Raw genomic sequence first — 19,869 nt, 5'->3', positions numbered from 1 at the left:
TACCAACTAATTCTTATGTTCCATAAAATAAAAAAGATTGAAAATCACTGGCCTAGAAATATTCTTTGATATTTCATATAAAATTACAAATTACATTGCATGAATTTTTTAATGAAATTACAATAACGCATCGAATTAAAAATATCCTCATGACGATTTAATTTCTAATTTTAGTAAACTTAGTAAATTTTGAATCGTTCATTTATGTTTACGTGTAATTTTTTAAACAAGACTGGACATCGTTCTTATCGTTATTTAATCCTACACCGCTATCGATCGATTTCGATTGGCTCGCAGTAAAATTGAAGTGTACCAAAGCCAATTTACGTGGCACGTTCAACGTTGAGATTTTCTTTTCGAGTGAAATAACCTCGAATAATGGTTTTAAAAACATTTCTGGTGATAACAAACGCGTTATCAAGGTAAACGAACTTCGTTTGTCGGATCGGGAACGAGAGGTCATTGTTTTTTGATATCTCGTATATTTGCTTCCTCCTTTTTTTTCACGAGTTCGATATCTCCACGAATCTAATGAATGCCTCTTGAAACTCGAAAGAATGGAAAGGGAAGAGAAGTTAAATGTAAATTTTGCCGAATCTCGCTTCAAATTTCGGCAAAACACGGGCAAAAATTTAATTTGCAAATATACGGCTATTGGCTCTGTAACAGTAAATTTCAATCCAGGAACGAAATTAGCGGATAATTTGATGAATCTGATAGCAAATTTTTGGTTGATAGAGTGTATTGATGATTTTTAATTAGATTCTCGAGAGGAAATTGAATTTTATATCGCGAAAAATGTGAATAATTCGATATGAATACGTATATTTTTAATATTGGTTGTATGAAATAAACGAATAAACGAATGTTAAAGAGGAAAAAAGAAAGATATCAAGGACATTCCAAGGTCATTATCGACCTTGATTTCATGAAACTCGACTCTATCGCTTGATGAGTATCAATGCCGAGTATAGCTCGATAAACTACTGTAAGCAACACGCTATTTTCTCGGTACATATTGAAAGTAGTACCAGACAAAGGCGAGTAAATAACGCATTGATTTTAGTATAAATGTTTGAACAGATTTTACTGATATGCATTCTTATTTCTTAAAACTTGAACGACAAAACGGACGGTTTCAAGGCGAACTGTACATTCGATATTCTTTTTCGATATGATTTTGTTATAACATCATTTTGGAAAAGTATTTGCACGATTTTGGAATAACTTTAAATTTTTCAGACTATATTATTATTTCCCTCGAGTTATTTTTTATTCGATCATTTAAAAATAAAATACGATAAAATTGATCAATGTATCATTTTAATACGCTCAATTTTTTTATAAAATTTTTTTTTTCTTTTTATTTCTTGGGACAAGAAGGGGATTGAGATATAGTTAATAGAGCTAAAAATTCTCATATATTCAAAGAGAGACCGCAGAGACAAACCCGATGTATAATCCAAAGACGTTCCAGTTTCATTTACGTAATGTCTCTCGTTAGTTCTCGAAGGGAATTATCATGTTTCAACATCAGACAAGGTTATTAAATATATTATATAGCATTTCTATATCGAAGTGAATCACGGTACGATCCTGCTATAGATAATCTGGATCAAGGTGAATCAAAAATTTGAAAGAATATAAAAGAATATATTACTCGAAAGAATATAATAGCCATGTTTAACTTGTGTTTCTTCACGTTTAAGTAGAATCTCAATCTCGGGAAACAATTTTATAATATATTCGTGTCTACGTGGTCTACGTTTGACTTTCAGAGATATCGGGATAATTTATTTTAAAATTGGAAAATAAGTCATAAAGTTGTTATCGTTCCTACGTGAATGAAGGAAATTCATGAATTTCAAAGAGAGGACATTTTATTCGTTTCAATCTTATTAAAATTTGCATAGTATCTTTTTTTATCTACATTGTGAAATAGTTTATTTAAATTTCGCGCGAGAAGAAATTTCTTCTCCTCGCTTTCACGTTATTTCGCCCGCTTCGGAACACGTATCGAGAATAATGAAGGTTAATTAGACGAGTTGACGCATCAAGCGTTAAATTAATACTAGCACGCTATCTGCAGTCTCCGGGAGAATATATTCAAACACGACAGCCGATTGCTATAAATTGGCTTCAATTTCCTTCAATTTGCAAGCAAGTAAAGAAAAAAAAAATGATGTACCGTGGGCGGCATCTGCCGACTGGCCAAACTCATGTGTGGATAAAGTAGGGATTGACGTAGTTGACTAGCTTCTCTTCCTCCATTTTTCACTTAAACGTTAGTACCAAATATGTCGTCAGATGGCGCGACGATACGTCCTCACGCGATTTGAATCCTTTCTCCAGTTCACGGTCATGCGTGTTGTTGTTCGTTATTGTGCACGTGATGTGATTGAAATTAGTTTATAATTTGTTAGTGTTATTAATTATGTGAACTCACAATATTCTTATTACTTACTGAGGTAACTTTTCGCACATTCATTTATCTTATGACTCTTGATTATGGTTATATAATTTCAAATCGAATAATGAAACGTTAACCCTTGTCCGAGATAGCCATTACAAAATAGTGACGATTTATAGAACTAACTCGTATCTATCGTTTTGTTTCAGTTGCCAGATTTGAATAATCTTGATGAAAAGGTGAGTGCTATCAACGAATTCCTGTTCATCTATCACACATTAATCACGTTATCGTTTTGGTAAGTGAAATCTGAGAATATAATATAATATTTTTCATATAATGTAACATGATCAATTTCTCTGTAATTGCCCGAGCATATTCGAGAAATTTTGTATCGCGATACTATCGAATCTCCGATTAATCTTGTCTCGAATGTGTTTTTCGACGCGTATAACGAATGATATCGTGTTTGAGAGAAGTCAGTGTCAACTATTAGATATAAGATTTCACGGTGACTTAGACATTCGAGGCAGAATTAAAGAGCTACGTGCTTGGAATCGCGAATGAGGTGTTCATGGATAGATTAAATTCTCGCAAAGAGACTTATATAATCCCCATGAAAAAGATACACACGAAACCATTAAGAACGTTTCGAGGCAGAAGCACGTGGCTTACGAGCCTGTTGTTAGTGCTGGTAAATATTTTCAAAAGTAATTCCCGCGTCTCTCAACCTGCGCGCGCATGTTCCTGAATTTGTTTCATGGATTATTTCACAGACATTTGAAACGAGAATACTGCATCTCATAAAAAATGGAGAATTATTACATTAACAGAGTTTTTGCTTTGGCATAATAGCATAACGTTTATATTTTTCTTTCCAGTTATTTAAGAATTTATTAAAAAAGTTAAAATATCAAAATATCAAGATTCTTGTGAAATATTTTAATATTTATTTAACAGTTTTTTAGGTTAACTAGAATTAAGATATATAATAAATTATTGAGTTCAATTTTTTTAAAAGTATAACTTATTTTCACTTCAAATTCATAATTAATTGATCAATTGGTTAGTTTAGTTACTAGTTTGATAGTAATATTTCTATTCACTCCTAGATGGACAGTTTTCATTTTCCAGTCAAGTAATTAGTTAAAGAATCATATTTTATCCCATATTTAAGATGTATAGGATAGAAATAGGTTCATTGAATTGTTTGCACAATTCATTCATTAATTAAAAGAAAAAAAACTGATTATCTATATAGTTATAATGGTGAATATATAAATAGAGAAGAGTTTATTTCTAATTCATTTAATTCTACCAATTAATATATCATACAAAATTTCATTTTTATTTCTTTATATGATACAAAATTAAAATGTATCATGTAATAAATTTATATCTATCTAAAATAAAAGAATTCTTGCATAAATATAAGTTGAGCACTTTCTCTATTTATTTTTTTACCATTGTATAAATCTATCTTGTTTTTACATCAACTTTGATAAACAGGTGTTCTTTTATTAATTTATTAATCTCATTGATATCATGTATGTTGTATTTATATTAGCTATGCATTAATATTAATGATATTTATAGTAGTGGATTTATAGTAGTGGTTTAAGTACATTATATGTAATTAGAATTAATTGGAATAATTGTGAGGTTAAATTTATCCAATATATACATAGTATCACGATTTATTACAAGATTAGAGCTAGGATGTTTAATTAGCATATGATCCTCTTTGATCCAAACAATTTTTTATATGTATTTCATTTTTTTTTATGGATATGATCATCGATCAAATTTTTTACTGTTTCTATTTATTATATATTTCTTTTTTTTACCTATGACGATTATAACTCGTCATAGCGTACTCTAATATTAAATCATCATAATGACAATTGTCATTTGAAGTCAACAGGTTAATCACAATATGATCAATCAATTTTTATCAATTCGATTGTTTATTTACTATTATTTACCATTTATTCGAATTACACAAGCTACGATTTTCACGATAATTTACAATTGGCCCATTATCTATGAAAATAGTCTACGGATCGGACAACGTAGGTGGTACCACGCGGAAACGGATGATTAAGATAATCGATTGTGAAATTACGAGCACTCCTTCGATTGATTAGCGACACATGAAAAAAGAGAGAAAGAGAGAGAGAGAGAGAGAAAAGAAATTCGATTTATTGTTCGATTCAATCTTCGATTGCTATCCTTTATAGTGTATCTCTTGCGTCACCGGCCTTTCGTGTCTGAACATCGTGTTTCTCGTTCGAAATGCAATTATTTGGGTAGAGAGTAAGGAACGGCCCGACAAAAGCAGAGGGAAAAATGTTTCAATCGAGTAAATTGAGCGGCTACGTGACCACCATCACGTTAAATTTATCGACGGGATGATGTAGAAAAAAAAAAAAAAAGAAAAAATTAAATGATCAGAGTCCGCTATGAGAACCTGCAATATTGATCATGATCGTCTTGATCGAATTTTTTTTTTTTCTTTTTTTTTCGATCGAAGTAAGATCGAATTTGATGGAACGTGTTATTCGAATGAAATATGGTTTTGGATTGATAAATATATACATATATACGTATAAGTATGTACATTATCGCTTGTTTCTCTCACTATATGTCGTCATTTCCAGACCGATTACGCGGAAAACATCGTTTTACGGAAATCGAATTAGTTTCAGGAAACAACGAGATGGGCGTCACGTCCTCCCCTTGAAACGAATTCTGTGAATGTTTCCAATTATATTTCGAGGGCCTCGAGCAATTTAGTATTGGATTTCCGTGGGGTGAACGTGACAAATTTCTCTCATCTCCTCTTATTTCATACAAATATAGAATATTCTTATCTGTATATCAGTTTGAATAAGGAATTCTTCGTTCGTAGGGAACGGGACGAGAAAAAGTATAAGTATGATAATTTAGCTAGTTTAACGAATACTTTTTTGTCATCTATTATGCTAATTTCCTTTTTTTTTTTTTTTTAAATTTTTATTTTACCTTTGAAATAAGATTTCGATCGAGAGAGCTTGAAGAAGATATCGTATCTTTATTTATTTTCTTGTTTTTTCAAAATAATAATTCTGGCAATACGAAAATGTCGGTAGTGGAATATAATTAGATTTGAATTATGATGTATTTACAATATTTGTCGGGTTATTCTAATATTATTTATGCGAAATAAACAAGATGAGAATGTGGATCAATGTTAAATAATATTAGTTTATATTAATTTTTCTTTATTTTAAAAATAAAAATTATCTCGACTCGAATCTTGTTTTTTTAATGATGAAATAAAACTTTGAAAAATAGAAACTAGATATCGTCACTAAATTAATAACCAGAAATAATAAAGAATTATTTGTTTCTTATTAATTCGGAATAATATAAATTAATATTCAAAAAACAATTCGAAATTGAACAAGAGAATTTCTGCGAATTCGAGTAATAACTGAAAGTATCTGAAAAAGTATTGAATAACAATACAACGCAAATATTGAAATGCAAGATAATCAAATACAAAGTGACAGAACATAAAACTCGTTACATATCTCGTAAACAAGGTCAAATAAGATATACAGTCAGTCAAAAATGTCTTGGTACACCTTGCGCGAGCTCGAGTAATAAATCATGTTATCAAGATTAATAAAAATTCGTTTTAAAACTATAATATTCAAAATCAAAATAAACGTTTTAATTAAATATTCAAGATGACTTAATACGTTAAATCGAATATACAATGAAGTTAAATTATTTTTATTTTTTTTTTATTTTTTATCTTTACATCATTTCATCAGAAAAAAAAAAAAGAAAAGAAAAATACAATCATCTTAAATTATCGTGATAAATGATTCAGCTATAAATTCTCATATCTAAAATTGAGCATCAACTTGTTTATACGTAACTAAGAATAAATTCTTCAACAAGCATAATCAAATCAATCCTATTCCAATCTCTATTCGTCGTAGATTCACATTCAAAGTTCAAAATTCGCGATTACACAAAAGGTTTTGCAATCGTTCGATTTTTATTCGTTTTCTCTTCAAACGTTGAAGAAAAAAAAACCGATAATTCTCTTCGTCGATCATAATCTTTCAAAACGATCGATGTCTGCTCGAGTTTACCTAGACCTGCGCAACATCACGCGTAATAGTCCTCACCGCGTTACGCAATTGAGCTCGCGGAATAATTCCCTTCAATTCCACGACAACGTTACTCATTATCTACTTAACTCGGTCATCGAACTCTCTCTCTCTCTCCCTCTCTCTTTATCGCTCGTCCTCGCCACATGAACAATGTTTTAAAAATTAAAATTATTCTAAGAAGAGGGAAACAGAAAAATATCGATTTTCTTTTCTCGAGATCGAAGATCGAGATCTGAGATCGTCGCCACTTGCGATTTCCTTGCTAGTTGACAACAAGCTTGAACAGCTATTCGGGTTAATGCTTCTTGGCAAGCGAGGCAATCGGTCGTTGAGCTCGTTGAAATTTATAAAAGAAATAATTAAATTTATTCGAAAATTTCTTCACGACGATGTTAGAAACAGAGCGCAGCAGTTTCACACAGCGAGCAACAATGTAATCGCGAGCGTCGTCTCGATCGAATATGCAATATTCGTGAAGCAAAATCTTTTAAAATTTAATGATCCATCGATCGGTCAATATAATTCTTATCGTTTATATTAAAATAAAGAATCAACTTTATAAAACTTAACGTAGCTGCAGACGAAATCGTATGATATGTACAATTCAACATTTTATTTCTAATCTAATATTCTACTTAAACGTTCTACGAAACGAGAAGTGAAGAGAATAGATTCGCCGAATCTAATCCATTCTCGATTAAACTATCCCCCTAAAGCGACTTCCTAGCGACAAGCTTGTTTCTCCTGATTGTTTCTCCCTCGAAGGAAAGAATCCTTAACACTTAACCATCGTGTCAAAAAAAAAAAAGAAAAGGAGAGAAGAACAAGCAACGAACAGGATCCCCAGAAGAAACTCGGCAAGTTTTAAACCCGAGTACTCGAGTAAGCAAACATTGTTGCTAATTATATCGAATTTAGAAGAAGCCCTAGTTTCCGTGCCAACGGGACGCTTTTCCCCGTCCCTCGTTCTCGGTTCGAGGCGTCCCAACGTCCCGCCGTCCAAAAATCCCTCGCCTCGATGTTTACGCCGTTTCCTACGTTTTTTTATCGAGGGCCCTTCCCCATTTTTCGCCCGAGGGAGTTTCTTCCCCGTCCGATCGATTTCGGGAAACGCTTTCGGCCCTCGACCCCGGCGACCGCGGCCCGTAAAGCGCGGAAGGTACGCGCGTATTACAACGCGGTTTTAAACGAAACTCTCGCTCTTTGAAAGTTGATTCGTGCCTTAGTTGCGTAAAACCCCTTCCCCCCTCCTTCCCTCCTCCTCCCCTCCCTTTCGTTTCGACGAGCGATCCGTCGTGGTGGAGAACAGAGCTCGTTTGCATACTGGCTGCATCGAAGAACCGGCCGTAGGTGCCTTTAGAGGTTAAGAAAATATCTGTGTCACCCGTGCACCCCTCCCCCTCCCGATCGGCCGACCGGTTGCCAGATAGTCGTTGTAAACAGGATGGAATTCGCATGCATATTCAAGCGGAGCGTGGCGCGGCTTGAGAGCATCGAGGTCGATCGGCTCGCTCGGCGATCGCTTCTATGGAGATCGGATCGAAAGAGAGAGAAAGAGGGAGGGAGAGGTCGGTGATGATTTTTCGGTGAAAGTGAATTTCGGTCTGCTCGAATCGGGAAGGGGGAGGGGATTGAATTTTAGGTTTGGGTTCATCGTCACGTGTTCGTGAATAATATTGTGGGGTTTGTGGAATTGAGGAGGTATAGTTTTTTTTTCTTTTTATTGGAATGATACATATAGGAAATGTATTAAAAATTTCTTCCAATCGGTTTCTTCTTCTCTTAGTTACTTCTTTGTGTTAATTATGAGAGGAAGGACGGTTTAGAATATTTTTCAATTTTTTATATAGACAGGAAGATGGCGGTTTGTTAGGCCAGCTTATCGGCAATTAGCGTAATACCGATGATTCTTAAGGGGGATATTCATTTATATAGCTTGTTAAATACGCTCTTAATTCCGTTCGAAACTCGCTCTCTCGTCGAGTTCCGTCAAGGCGGCTCTTCAAATTATAAACACGTTGCAAACTTTACGTAACTTCTGTACCAGCCTTGTTTCCCTAATCGTTTGCCAACTTCATAATCCTCCCTTTTAGAAATCTTTAATTAACTCCCTCGAAACGAAAATATAATTATATCCACGAATTGGAGATCGTTCCTTCGTTTAATCATCCCGTCGAGTTTCTCGATTATCGTCGAGTCGAATTTTGAAAAACAGGGAATCGAGTTCACGTTTTCGAATCGAAAGAGGAACGTACGATCGTACGTCTGGCGTGATCGGCGTAAACAATTCCACACTAGGTATTATCTATTAATCGCATAATGACGAACATTCGTATATATATACATACAAATGTGTGTGTGTGTATATGCGCACACTCACATACGACCCGTATATGGCTGGTCTTGATAGGCAACAGTGGTTGCCAAATCGCGATTCCTATTAATAAGCGGGTAATCATTTGCGTAACAGGTTGCTCCGTCTTTGCTTGGAACCACCCCTCGATTCGATCGAGCATGTTTCGCGATTTCGAGAGAATTTTTATTGTATAAATTCGAAATTATTTTTCTGTTCGTATTCGAGATACGATCGAATCCTCTGCTAATTTTTGTGTTAATCAATAGTGGAATAATATTAATTTAGCAATTTTAGGATCTATTCAGATTTTAATTCTCAATCTTGATAATATTTTAATCTGATTTTTATTTAAATTTTTGGATTCTATCTTGTCTGGGATTTTTTTTTTTTTTTTACGTAATTTTATATTAAAATTGTAGTAGTTTTGCGTCTGCACGAATAAATACTTGTTTTTCTTAACATAATTTTCTACAAGGTGATATTATTGAAATAACGGTTGATAGATTGTAGGAAAATGCATATTGCACAGCATGTTATTTACTTGTCTTAAAAAAAGAATTTAAAATATTAAAAATTCTTTTCGTTCTTTTCATTCTTGTAAGAGTTATCGTTCTTTTTCTTATGCGCAAAAAAAAAAAAAGAAAAAGAAAAAGAAAAGAAAAAGGAAAAAAGAAAAAATTCATAAAAAAAAAGTACAATGGTAATATTTTCAAATAACCTTGGAATAATGAAAAAACAGAAAATTCCACGTCTCTCGCTTGCGACTATGAATTATTTCAAGGTAACTTAAAAAGTAAACTTTCCGATACAAAGCTATTGTCTAGAAAATCGGTAATAAATTAGTCATGCGTCGTTCGATATCTACTAGATGGAACTTTAAATAAATAAGACAAATCGAATGGCGCTAATAAAGAATATTGCTAATGTTGTTTATCAGCCTCATACGATCACGAATAGAACGAATCATAGATCACGTATGACAAGCGTCTCATTGATGCGATCGAATTAACGGGTTAAAAATAGTTGTTCATCTATTACAGGTGCTTTAACATGCCTAATAATGGCCAGGGTTATCTTCGATTTTAATCATCGAATTTTATCTTAAACTTGCGAATTTTTTAAAAAATTATCGAGTTTTATTTATGATAAAATTCGAAATTTGATTGTTTAAATTATCGATTATATCACAAGATGAATATGTTTTTAAACTAGAATATCTAACAATATTTGCATTCTGGAATATATCTTAAGATAGGATCTCATAATATAATCTAGCATCTAATCCTTTAATATATGAAAATTGTATTAAGAAATTTAGTTGTTTCTCCAATTTTAGATTATAGAATCGTTTATCCAAACAGATTTGATCTCGGGATAGTTTTAATCGACATTTTATTTTAAAGAAATTCCTTTCCCCTTTCTCTAAATTTTTTATAACAACTATCTCCAACAATTCACGACTCTCGATGACTCTTATCTTACAATAAGATAAAATAAATGAACCCGATAAGACGATTATTACTCGCGATCTCACCGTTTTCCTTCACCGGTTTTATCCACGCGATTTAACCACGCGTTTCGCACTTACGTAAAACGGAATGTTTACTCGGCCAATTGTGTTCGTTTGTTTGTAGCTTTCTCACGTTCTCCAGCGTGTCTTTTATTCGCCGATAAATATAGACGATTACTCGCGCACCGCGTGGAAAACTGACCTCGGATCAACGGATGAAAAACGGAAAACCGAGCGATGCGGGTTTCCATCATTAATTAAAAAAAGGAAAAAATAAACGATAATAGGAAGGGGGACAAATTTGCGCGTCCGATATATTTTCTGTTTCGTCCTAATTGTATATTCGACACTCTCGCTCGGGCCGAAAGACGATCAACAAAGCGAACGGTGAAAAGGTGACGAGGAAATGTATATACACAAAAGGCGTAAATTTCGATTCGTATCATTACGCTTAGAGACGTTGGACGGGAAACAGCGTGGTGAATAGTGAATCGTGGCGAGAGAAATTTTTTTTCTAGAATACGATTATTGTCACGGCGTTGCACATCTGGAACGATATTCGATCATCTTACAGATTGCACGCAACGATACACTGTGACGAGCGCGCTCCAAGTTGGGTGCACAAGAGTGATTGATAAACGAGAACGGGCCCGGTCAGCCAGGGTTCGCGAGCACTCCCTTGCTTCCCTCGATGGATTCTTGCCGCCTGGTATTTTGCCTGGTAAATGTAATTATTCGCGGTCAGATTGAAATTGCGTCGAGATGTTGCGTCGCTGTTTATTACGCGTATTACGGTTTACGGAAGGATGAAGTGAAACGTGAAAATAATTTCCAACGAAAACGTCGTTTCTTTTTTCGTAATATCGATACCTATTTTCACTTAGATCACTGTACGAGGAAATCAGATGGAAGGAAATTATCGTATTCTTGATTTACAATTTCGAAAATAAATTTATTCGTGGAAAAATATTGGATATCGATATTGTTTATAAATTAGAAAAAAATATTGGTGTAATCTTAGGATAGGAATTCTTTTGCATCGTGAAAATTTATTATCTCGCAATTTAACCACCGATTTTTCCTTTGCTCGCAGATGTTCCGAAATAGATTTTATTCGATCGAGGGGGCCGATGAGCTGCCGTTAACACACTTTCTTTATCTCGTTTTCTCGTAAACGGGAAAGAGAAAGCGGAAAGGAGAAGAAGCCGCGAATACAGAATCGGAGATGGCGTATTTTTGTAACGTGGGAGACGTGTGTTGCGCGCGCGTGTCTCGGGAAGAGGAATCGGGTTTTAGCATCTAGAAAAGCATCGGAAGGCAAATGTTTCGGAATAACAGAATAATGAGGCTATTAACGAAGCTATAGAGCATCGCCGTTGCCAATGTATCTTCGAGTTGGTGAATTATTCTCTCCGCGTTTCCTTTCCAAACATATCAATCCATCGAGCGATCGGGTAAATAAATTATCGAGCGATAAATGCCCCCCTAAACCACCAATTCTCGACATGCGGCCCGTCGATCCTCGAAAGAGGGTATGTATTATACTTGCTCCGTTAATATTATTTTCCCATTAATTTAATTTTTCGGTAATTATTTATCTCAATCACTCGTGAGAATAGAAGTTAATTAGTTTAATTAGTTTTTTGGATGAAAATATAATAGCTGAATAGAATTAGTAATTAGAAAGAGGTTTATTAGTTGTTCTATAGCGTAATTTATCTCGATAAAATACAAATATTAAAGATTTATTTCATATCTCGTTGCGACACGATTTCGATGCTATTTTTTTTTTTATTCTCTATCTCGAGTAGATTAAAAATAATAATTATTCTTCCGAGAAGAGAAATTGTATCATAGAAAGTCGGGTTTCGGAAAGCACAGTCGAGAATTAGAAAAGAATATATCGCGAGCGAGTTCGAGAGTGAAAATTATTATTTTCCAGCGTAACGAGAGTGCAATTATTTTGGTCGATAATGCGAGCTAGGATTTGAGGACGGTTCGCGAAATTTCGAAAAACGAGGCGGATCGTCTCCTACGCGTGTAATTCGAAAGATTTTATTTAGAACGTCGTAGTTAGAACAACGATGCGCGTTACGAAAACTGCCGTGATACATTTGCGAAAGAATGCAAGATGAATGCTCTTTCCAAATCCTGTCCGATCCGCGCAACATTTTCCGGAAGAGGATCATTTTTTTTAACTCACAAATACTTTAGGGATGAAATGAATTATTGAGATAATTATTGAGATATTCAAATTTTCATAGTCATGTACAAAAATGGTAAAAATACACTTGGGGGTGATTGATTGATTCTTCTAAATTCTTCTAAAATTCGAAAAAATCCTACCAACTGTATTACACGAAATGAACAAACACCCCTTCTTCTTCTTCTTCTTCTCCACGATTCGATCCACGCAATCGTGAAGAGATTAAACGTCACGACGACGCGTGATTCAAGGTGTGGGCGTCGTAATAAGAGAGATTTAGAAATTCCATCGCGTTTTTCGTGTTCCGCGTCGAATTCGATAAAGAGTATCTCTCTTTCTCTCTATCTTTCGATTCTGCTCGCCTTCTCCTTCGAGGCACGTGCTTCTGTTTGTAAGCGAGTGGCGCCAAACCGGCATCAGGACACTGTGTGTGTCCCACATAGGATTTTGTTCGCCGGTATTCACCGTGTGTAATACACGAGCGTGTATTATTGCCACACACGAGGAAGAGAGTTGTTGGAGAGAAGGAAGGTGGAACTTTTAATAGCCGGTTTCGGGCGCGAGATGTATGCGAAGGACAACCGGGACGGGCATATGTGCTCTTTGCCACGAAGAGGACTCGAGTAATACGAGGAGGCAGACCGGTTCTTCCGATCGATCAATCTTCTCCCGTCGAAGTGGGGTGTTGAAAAGAGGTGGCCTTTTCCTTTTCCCTCTCCAACTTATGCAATTTATCGCGCTCGTTTATTCCCATCGAGCGTGATGCAACTGTTGAAAAGTAACGATAACATCGGATGTGGACGATCCTTGTTCTACAGGAGGGGTGGAACGTGGCCATTTTTGTTTTTCTCGAGTAATTTTTCGAGTTTAGTTGTAGATACAATTGAATACTCGTGAGGCTTTTATCTTTGTAACTCGAGTTTAGAATAGACAAACTTTGTCTATTTTATATATATATATATATATGTCGAATTTTCTTCGATTTAATTTGTTCGAGTCTCTCTCGCTCGAGAATTTTGTTAAGTAGAAACTTTGCAGCTCGAAGAACTTTTAACAATGTTTTATTTCCCTTTCCGTAATTCTTTCTTTCTTCCTTTTTTTTGTTAAGGAAAAATTGCCATAAAATTTCTGATGGGACACGAAAGCTTTCACTATTACTTATTACTTTACATTCATAGGCGATATGATGCTAGGTATCCTATTATCATTCCTCATATTCTGCCAAGATAATGGAAATAACTTTTTAAAAGAAAGCTTGTGTCATATCGTATAAGATCCAATTAAGATATCTTACTTTCCACTATACTGCTTTCTCTACATTTTTTTTTTCGCAATCATCATTTTACAATATCCTATCTCGCTCCACTTTTCTGCCAGGATAATAATGGAAAATGGCCATTCGTGAGTTTTTCGTCGGACGAAAATCGTCAAAGACGAAAACACGTCACTCGCCGTTGTCCTGTGCTTATTTTCATTCATTACTATCGCGATAATGAGACCGGTTCAATTATAGAATTATCAAGGACGCGATTAATATTTCGCGCAACGCCTCGTGCATCGATGCCTCCTTGACTCTCTTATTTGTCGATTCGACCGAATCGAATTAACGTCGCTGTCTATTAAATCCTTGAACAATGATTCCACGCATATTCCTGTGACTTAACACCTTGACGAGAGATAAAAACGTGGAAATAACAACTCGAATTGGCGTGTATCTTGGTGTGCGGGCGAGGATCGAGGATAATTGAGGAGAAGAAGAAAGAAAAAAAAAAAAAAGAAAAAGAAAAACTTTGTTAATTACCAACTTTTAACACCGTTTCTGTAAATATCGTTAGCATAAATGTGTGTATATAGGTGGAAAGAAAAACACGATATTAGATGATATAAGGATAGAGGTAAAAAATTTATATGCAAGTACGCTTTGGTAATTGGTTTATTAAATTTGTGTACAATTTGATTTTTACATTGGACTGAACAAAAATACGGAATATATAACGGAAATGGAGACACCTCTCTTGCTCCACTTCTCTTCGTCCAATTGAAGTAAGATTAAATTACTTATAAATTTAATAAAACGAGCAGATTTTTGCCACATCAATTTTTCCCTTTATTTTAATTTCCAGAATTGTATTTTCTTCCTACATTTTGTTCGAATAACATATGTATATCTCATACCACAACGTTACATATAATGATAATAATGACGTTTATCGAGTCTTGCGAATAAAATTACAATTCCGACTGTATATACGCGCGATAATGGAGGGGGGGAAGGGGAGAGGGGGAAAGGAAATCTTGGCTAATTGATAACTTTTAGCACTGTCCGACATTAGCATAAATGTGCATACATACCACGAGGAAATTGTTATATTGTCAGATATAACCAGTCACCAGTTTATCGAGCCCCACGGAATTGCGTTTTAACCCAATCACCCGTGAACGCGTGTCAAACGCGGCGCGTTTATCGTCTAGTCACTTAGACATCAATTCGATCGTTGTGTAAATTCATCCTCGTTGGTGAAATCGAAAATTCTGAGAAAAAAAATTCAAGTGTCTGCCTTCTCTTCGACTCTTTCGATTTCGATCGAAGATGGATCCATTTCGCAAAAAGTGCAAAAGTATTTATTCGTTCTTTTTTTTTTTAGACACTTTTAGATACATCGATCGATTAAAAATCACGAGAATCACGCTGGAAAGATTGCGACGTTTGATGGCGTAAAAAAAAAAAAAAAAAATAATAAAACAACGTAGCGTCGCACGGTTAAATATATTCATCGATATGCAAATTTCAAGGCGGCAACAGTCGCGTGCCACCACCACGTACGGGATCGTCTACTCCGTTTTTAGACTTCGTCCACGGTTGTTTTGAACATTTTGTGATTAATCGATCCACGTCTCGCTCGTTTCCCGCTTATTTACTCGCGCAACGATCAACCACCCACGCGATGCGCTCGGCTATCTCTTTTCCGCCCGCTCTTTTCCTCTTTCCTTTTCCCCCTCGACTACCCTTTGAACCGAGAGACTTATCTCTAATTTATAATTAGCCACGCGAGGACGAGGCATACCGAAAGCCATCGAAACATATTCATATTCTCCCTTGAACATGAGTTATTCACGCGGCGATTGTTATGCAAAATTCCTTCCCTCCATGCTGTCTGCGATTTCGATCTTCCGGCATTGCGGACACGTTTCTATGTATCTGTCGTTAAGTCGTTAACTTTTGCGTGTAGACGATTACAGATTACGCTGAATTTTATTAATATTTTGCAATTTTCAATTTTCTTAAAAAAATACACACTTTTTCGTTTAACGTTTGACAAAAATTGTATCATTTTTATTCAGTAATAATTGGAGAGAATTTTTATTCGCTTAGGTTGAACTTTGAATAGTGATATTAAGATCATTTTTTTTTTCTTCTTATGTTTTTCATATCCTTCTTTCGAAGCAAACAAAGATGAAAGGTCGAATTTTCAGCGATGAATTAAAATCGATTACCTTTCGAAACGGTATACCCTTTCATCTCCCCCCAAAATAAATAGCCCCTCGATAAATCGATAAAGGAAGGTCTATTGGATAGAGCATCTTGGAAAATGGAGCCACGATATTCCACGGATATTCCCGTGGGACGTGTGCACCGGCATCCGGCCACTCAACAAGGGCATCCAGTCGTTTGACACAATTACCGATCGCCAAGACTCGGAGCAGAAGGTCAATCGGACGATTAAGTGACCCTTTCGCGAGGTTTTATCGAATTTTTCCTACGTTTCTTTCGACCCTTGTATCTCTCCCCTCCCCCTCCAATTCGATTTGCTCTCTTTTTCATCTTTCCCGCGCCGATATCATATTCTGCGCACAGCCTCCTATCATCACGGTTTTATCATCACGCTCGTCAATAAATCGTCGAACCCACTTACCCTGATAAGCGGAACGATCAAAAAAAGAAAAAAAAAAATCGGCATGGCATGCGACTGCGCTTTTACGCGGTTCTTTTTCCCCCCCTCTTCCTCTTCTCCTCTTGTCTTGTTTGTATAATTAGCACATAAAACAAAAATACTCGTACGAGCGCTTATATCTCACAAATAAATTCACTTAATCCAAAAATTCTAATTTTAAATTCGTGTTTATTCGGGGTTAAAGATTAGATTTTTTCTTTTTTTTTTTTTCTTCTGAAATATAATTTCGTCTCTCTTTTACGATAGGATGATTAATAGAGCAATCCGTGGTCTGAGTATTTTGAAAATTTTTGATACCATTGGTATGATATTCCGATTGAAGATGTATTTAAAGGGGAAAAAAATTTTTGAGCTTTTCGTAAGACTTTTGTCTTTGATCGTCTATGCGGGTTCGACGATCACGCGAGAGAAAGACGCATTTTCTCGAAGCTAACACAACGGCTGGAGATAACTGGAGAGCAGAGTTTGTCACCATTTATAGTATTGATGATATAGGAAACGTTACGACACAATTTTAGCCGAGAGATTTTTGCTCCGTCTGCCGCCGTCTCGAATCGAACGCGCAATTGTTTATTAAAAGAAGTTGAAGTGTCGCGTTCTGATAGGGAAGCCGATTGATATTGGGTTAATTAGTTCCTTTGTTTTGAATAAGTGACATTCATTTCGTTTTATGAATGCTTCCCTTCTTCTTTTCCTTTTTTCTTTCTTCTTTTTTTCTCTTATACTAAGATCTAATTAATTTAAACAGTAGATACGTTTGATAAATATAATTATACACAACTTATACTTGATTTGAATTTTCAATGAACCACCGCATAATGGATCGATTTACGGTTCTTTCCAAAATTACCTTACCCTTTGCTTCAAAGCTAAAAAATTTACTGTTCAAACCCGGCTGGATCGTTCGTTTCGTCGATAATCCTCTCGTGCTTCGAGATTAGAATTCCATTCCACGAGAAAAATTCTGAAGAAATCGAAAATCGAATAACGTCGTAAACTTTAACTATTGACACGAGGGTTATCGTGTCAACTTGCTCTCCATTCAACATCTCTATTAATTTATATTTATCAATTTAAAATAAATTCTCCGTGCAACTTAATATCTTAATAAATAATAAATAAACAATTGCGAAGCTTAAATCGGCAATTATTCGGTCGATTCAACTGTATCTCGCTCACGATAATCCGGGCACAATTGCATCGATCCTCGAGGAGAGCCTCGAGTGAAGTGGCGGCGGTCGTCGGTAATATCACCAATATTAGCGTCATCGTCACGTGTTGTCCCCTATTCCTTATCAACCGGTTTTTCTTTTCTCTCTTTACTTCTCTCTTCTTTTTCTTTGTTCTTTTTTCTTTCTTTCCTTGCCGAGTGCACGCTCGGCTGCGTGTACGCGCGTAAATCGCACAATGCCGGTGCGCGTATTTCAGTGTTATGAAAGCTACGTCATACGGTGGATTATAGTCCAAGCTGAGATATGCAGGGGTCAAACGCCGCCCTGTTATCGCGATACGTTTGCATTGGAAATACCGTGAACGCGTAAATTCTATATTTGAAAACTCGGATCGATCATTTCCAATTTCAATTCCAAAGATCCTCGCGAGTTTTTCCATCTCGGGTTTGTTATATTGAGTGTTAATAGCGAATTTAGATATTTTGTAAAAAGAAGGGATCGATTTTTATTTATTCACAGATAGATGGATCGTTCGTGTAGTTTTCAATTGTTCGTAGTTATTTCCTGTGATAGGATACGATTATTGGTATTAAATTCGATTAATTGAAGTAGTTGCAGGATATGCATAGTTCTTCGACGAATATTCTCAGACGAATAGTTCAAATAATCGATTATTAGTAACTTTTATCCAACAACTTTCCTGTTGAATCCCTGTTCATATTCCGGGAATGAAATTTGATATACAATAATTTATATATCGTAAATAGAATTTTAATTGGTGATCGATGGATCAGTCGCATCGGTGAATCAGAATATTTATTTTTTTAAATAGAATTTTACGTCTCTTTTTTTCCAATAATGACATCAATTTATCGGGCAAACTTTCTTCCATAAATTGAAACTCAATTCCTACGCACGATTCGCAAGAGATTTGTTGCTCGACCGATTAAAAGTTGCCCAATGGAAACGTGACTTTGATAAACCGTGTTGCACTTGGACAACGTGAAACATTAATACATCGATTCGATACGGAGGATGCATAGAATAATGCAATCGAAAATACGCAGCATCGATTTTCGACATTTTCCATCTTCCACGAAAAAAAAAAGAATCGTCACGGATTAAACGAACATAATAACGAGCGTGAAACGATTCTCTTTTTTTATATTATTTACAACGACTCAAGAGAAGTTTGATGCAATTACATCTAAAAGCTGTGCCGCGCAAATTTATCGACTTGCAACAACTCTCTATCAGAATTCCTAGGCCTTTAACTGGGCGTATGATACAAAAACAAGAGAAGTAGGTCGGTCGAAAGTGTAATAGCGGCCCGGTTTTACACGCGTTACATCGCGATCCCCGCTAATCGAAACGCGCATTGGTACGCAGCGCGCCTCGGCCCCCGCATTTTTTCGCGTGCACGCAGACACGCACGCGCGAACACGACGATAGCGATGCCGATACCGTAACAGATAAGGAATAATCGTTTGCTCTTATTATGCGAACGATGCGCGATTTCCTGCTCGTACGTTCGATCGTACGAGTAATATATTCGTCAGTCATTCCCTTCCACGACCAGCATCTGGGTCATAAGTTTACGTTAAAAATTTAATCAATTATCGGCTCGGTAATCGTGTCCGCTTCTCCGTTGCGTGCTGCTGAATCGCCGACGGTTTTTCCTTTTCTCGTTCCCGCTCAACAGTTGTTTGCACTTCGTTTCCGTCTCTCCTCCTCTTCTTTTTTTTTTCTTTTTTTTTTTTTAATCCGTAAAAGGACCGAACACGGACGATAAATCACTCGTCATCGAGATTGTGCGAACAGATTTAATAATAGAGATAGAGATAGTGGGAGGAACGGTGATTATTTTTGCAAATGATATATTGTTGTCGGGTGACAACAATTACGTACGGGTACAAGTTTAATCGTCGAGCAAACGAGTATAATGTAACGTGTAATAAAAAAAGGTGTGTACGTAATATACTGGTGTGCAGGGTGTCTGGTTAATGATAACATAATATAATGGTTGAATCAGGAAGATGCAGATTGCAGAAGCGGAGAATTCTACGCGATTAAAAATAAATCGAAAATTATGA

At 35.6% G+C, this 19,869-nt stretch overlaps 1 protein-coding gene across 8 annotated transcripts in view; it reads left to right on the top strand.

The window, feature by feature from the left end:
- LOC107999718 (sestrin-1) overlaps positions 1-19,869 on the top strand; it is a 150,357-nt gene that overhangs the window by 42,327 nt on the left and 88,161 nt on the right. For all 8 annotated transcript variants that reach the window (XM_017059741.3, XM_062073652.1, XM_017059723.3 and 5 more), the window contains exon 6: positions 2,620-2,649. In XM_017059741.3, the coding sequence (XP_016915230.2) occupies positions 2,620-2,649 (30 nt within the window). The remainder of the gene's footprint in view (positions 1-2,619; positions 2,650-19,869) is intronic.

This window comes from Apis cerana, linkage group LG4 (genome assembly GCF_029169275.1).
Source record: "Apis cerana isolate GH-2021 linkage group LG4, AcerK_1.0, whole genome shotgun sequence".
Classification (NCBI taxonomy): Eukaryota; Metazoa; Arthropoda; class Insecta; order Hymenoptera; family Apidae; genus Apis; species Apis cerana.
This window is presented reverse-complemented; position numbering and strand designations above follow the sequence as displayed.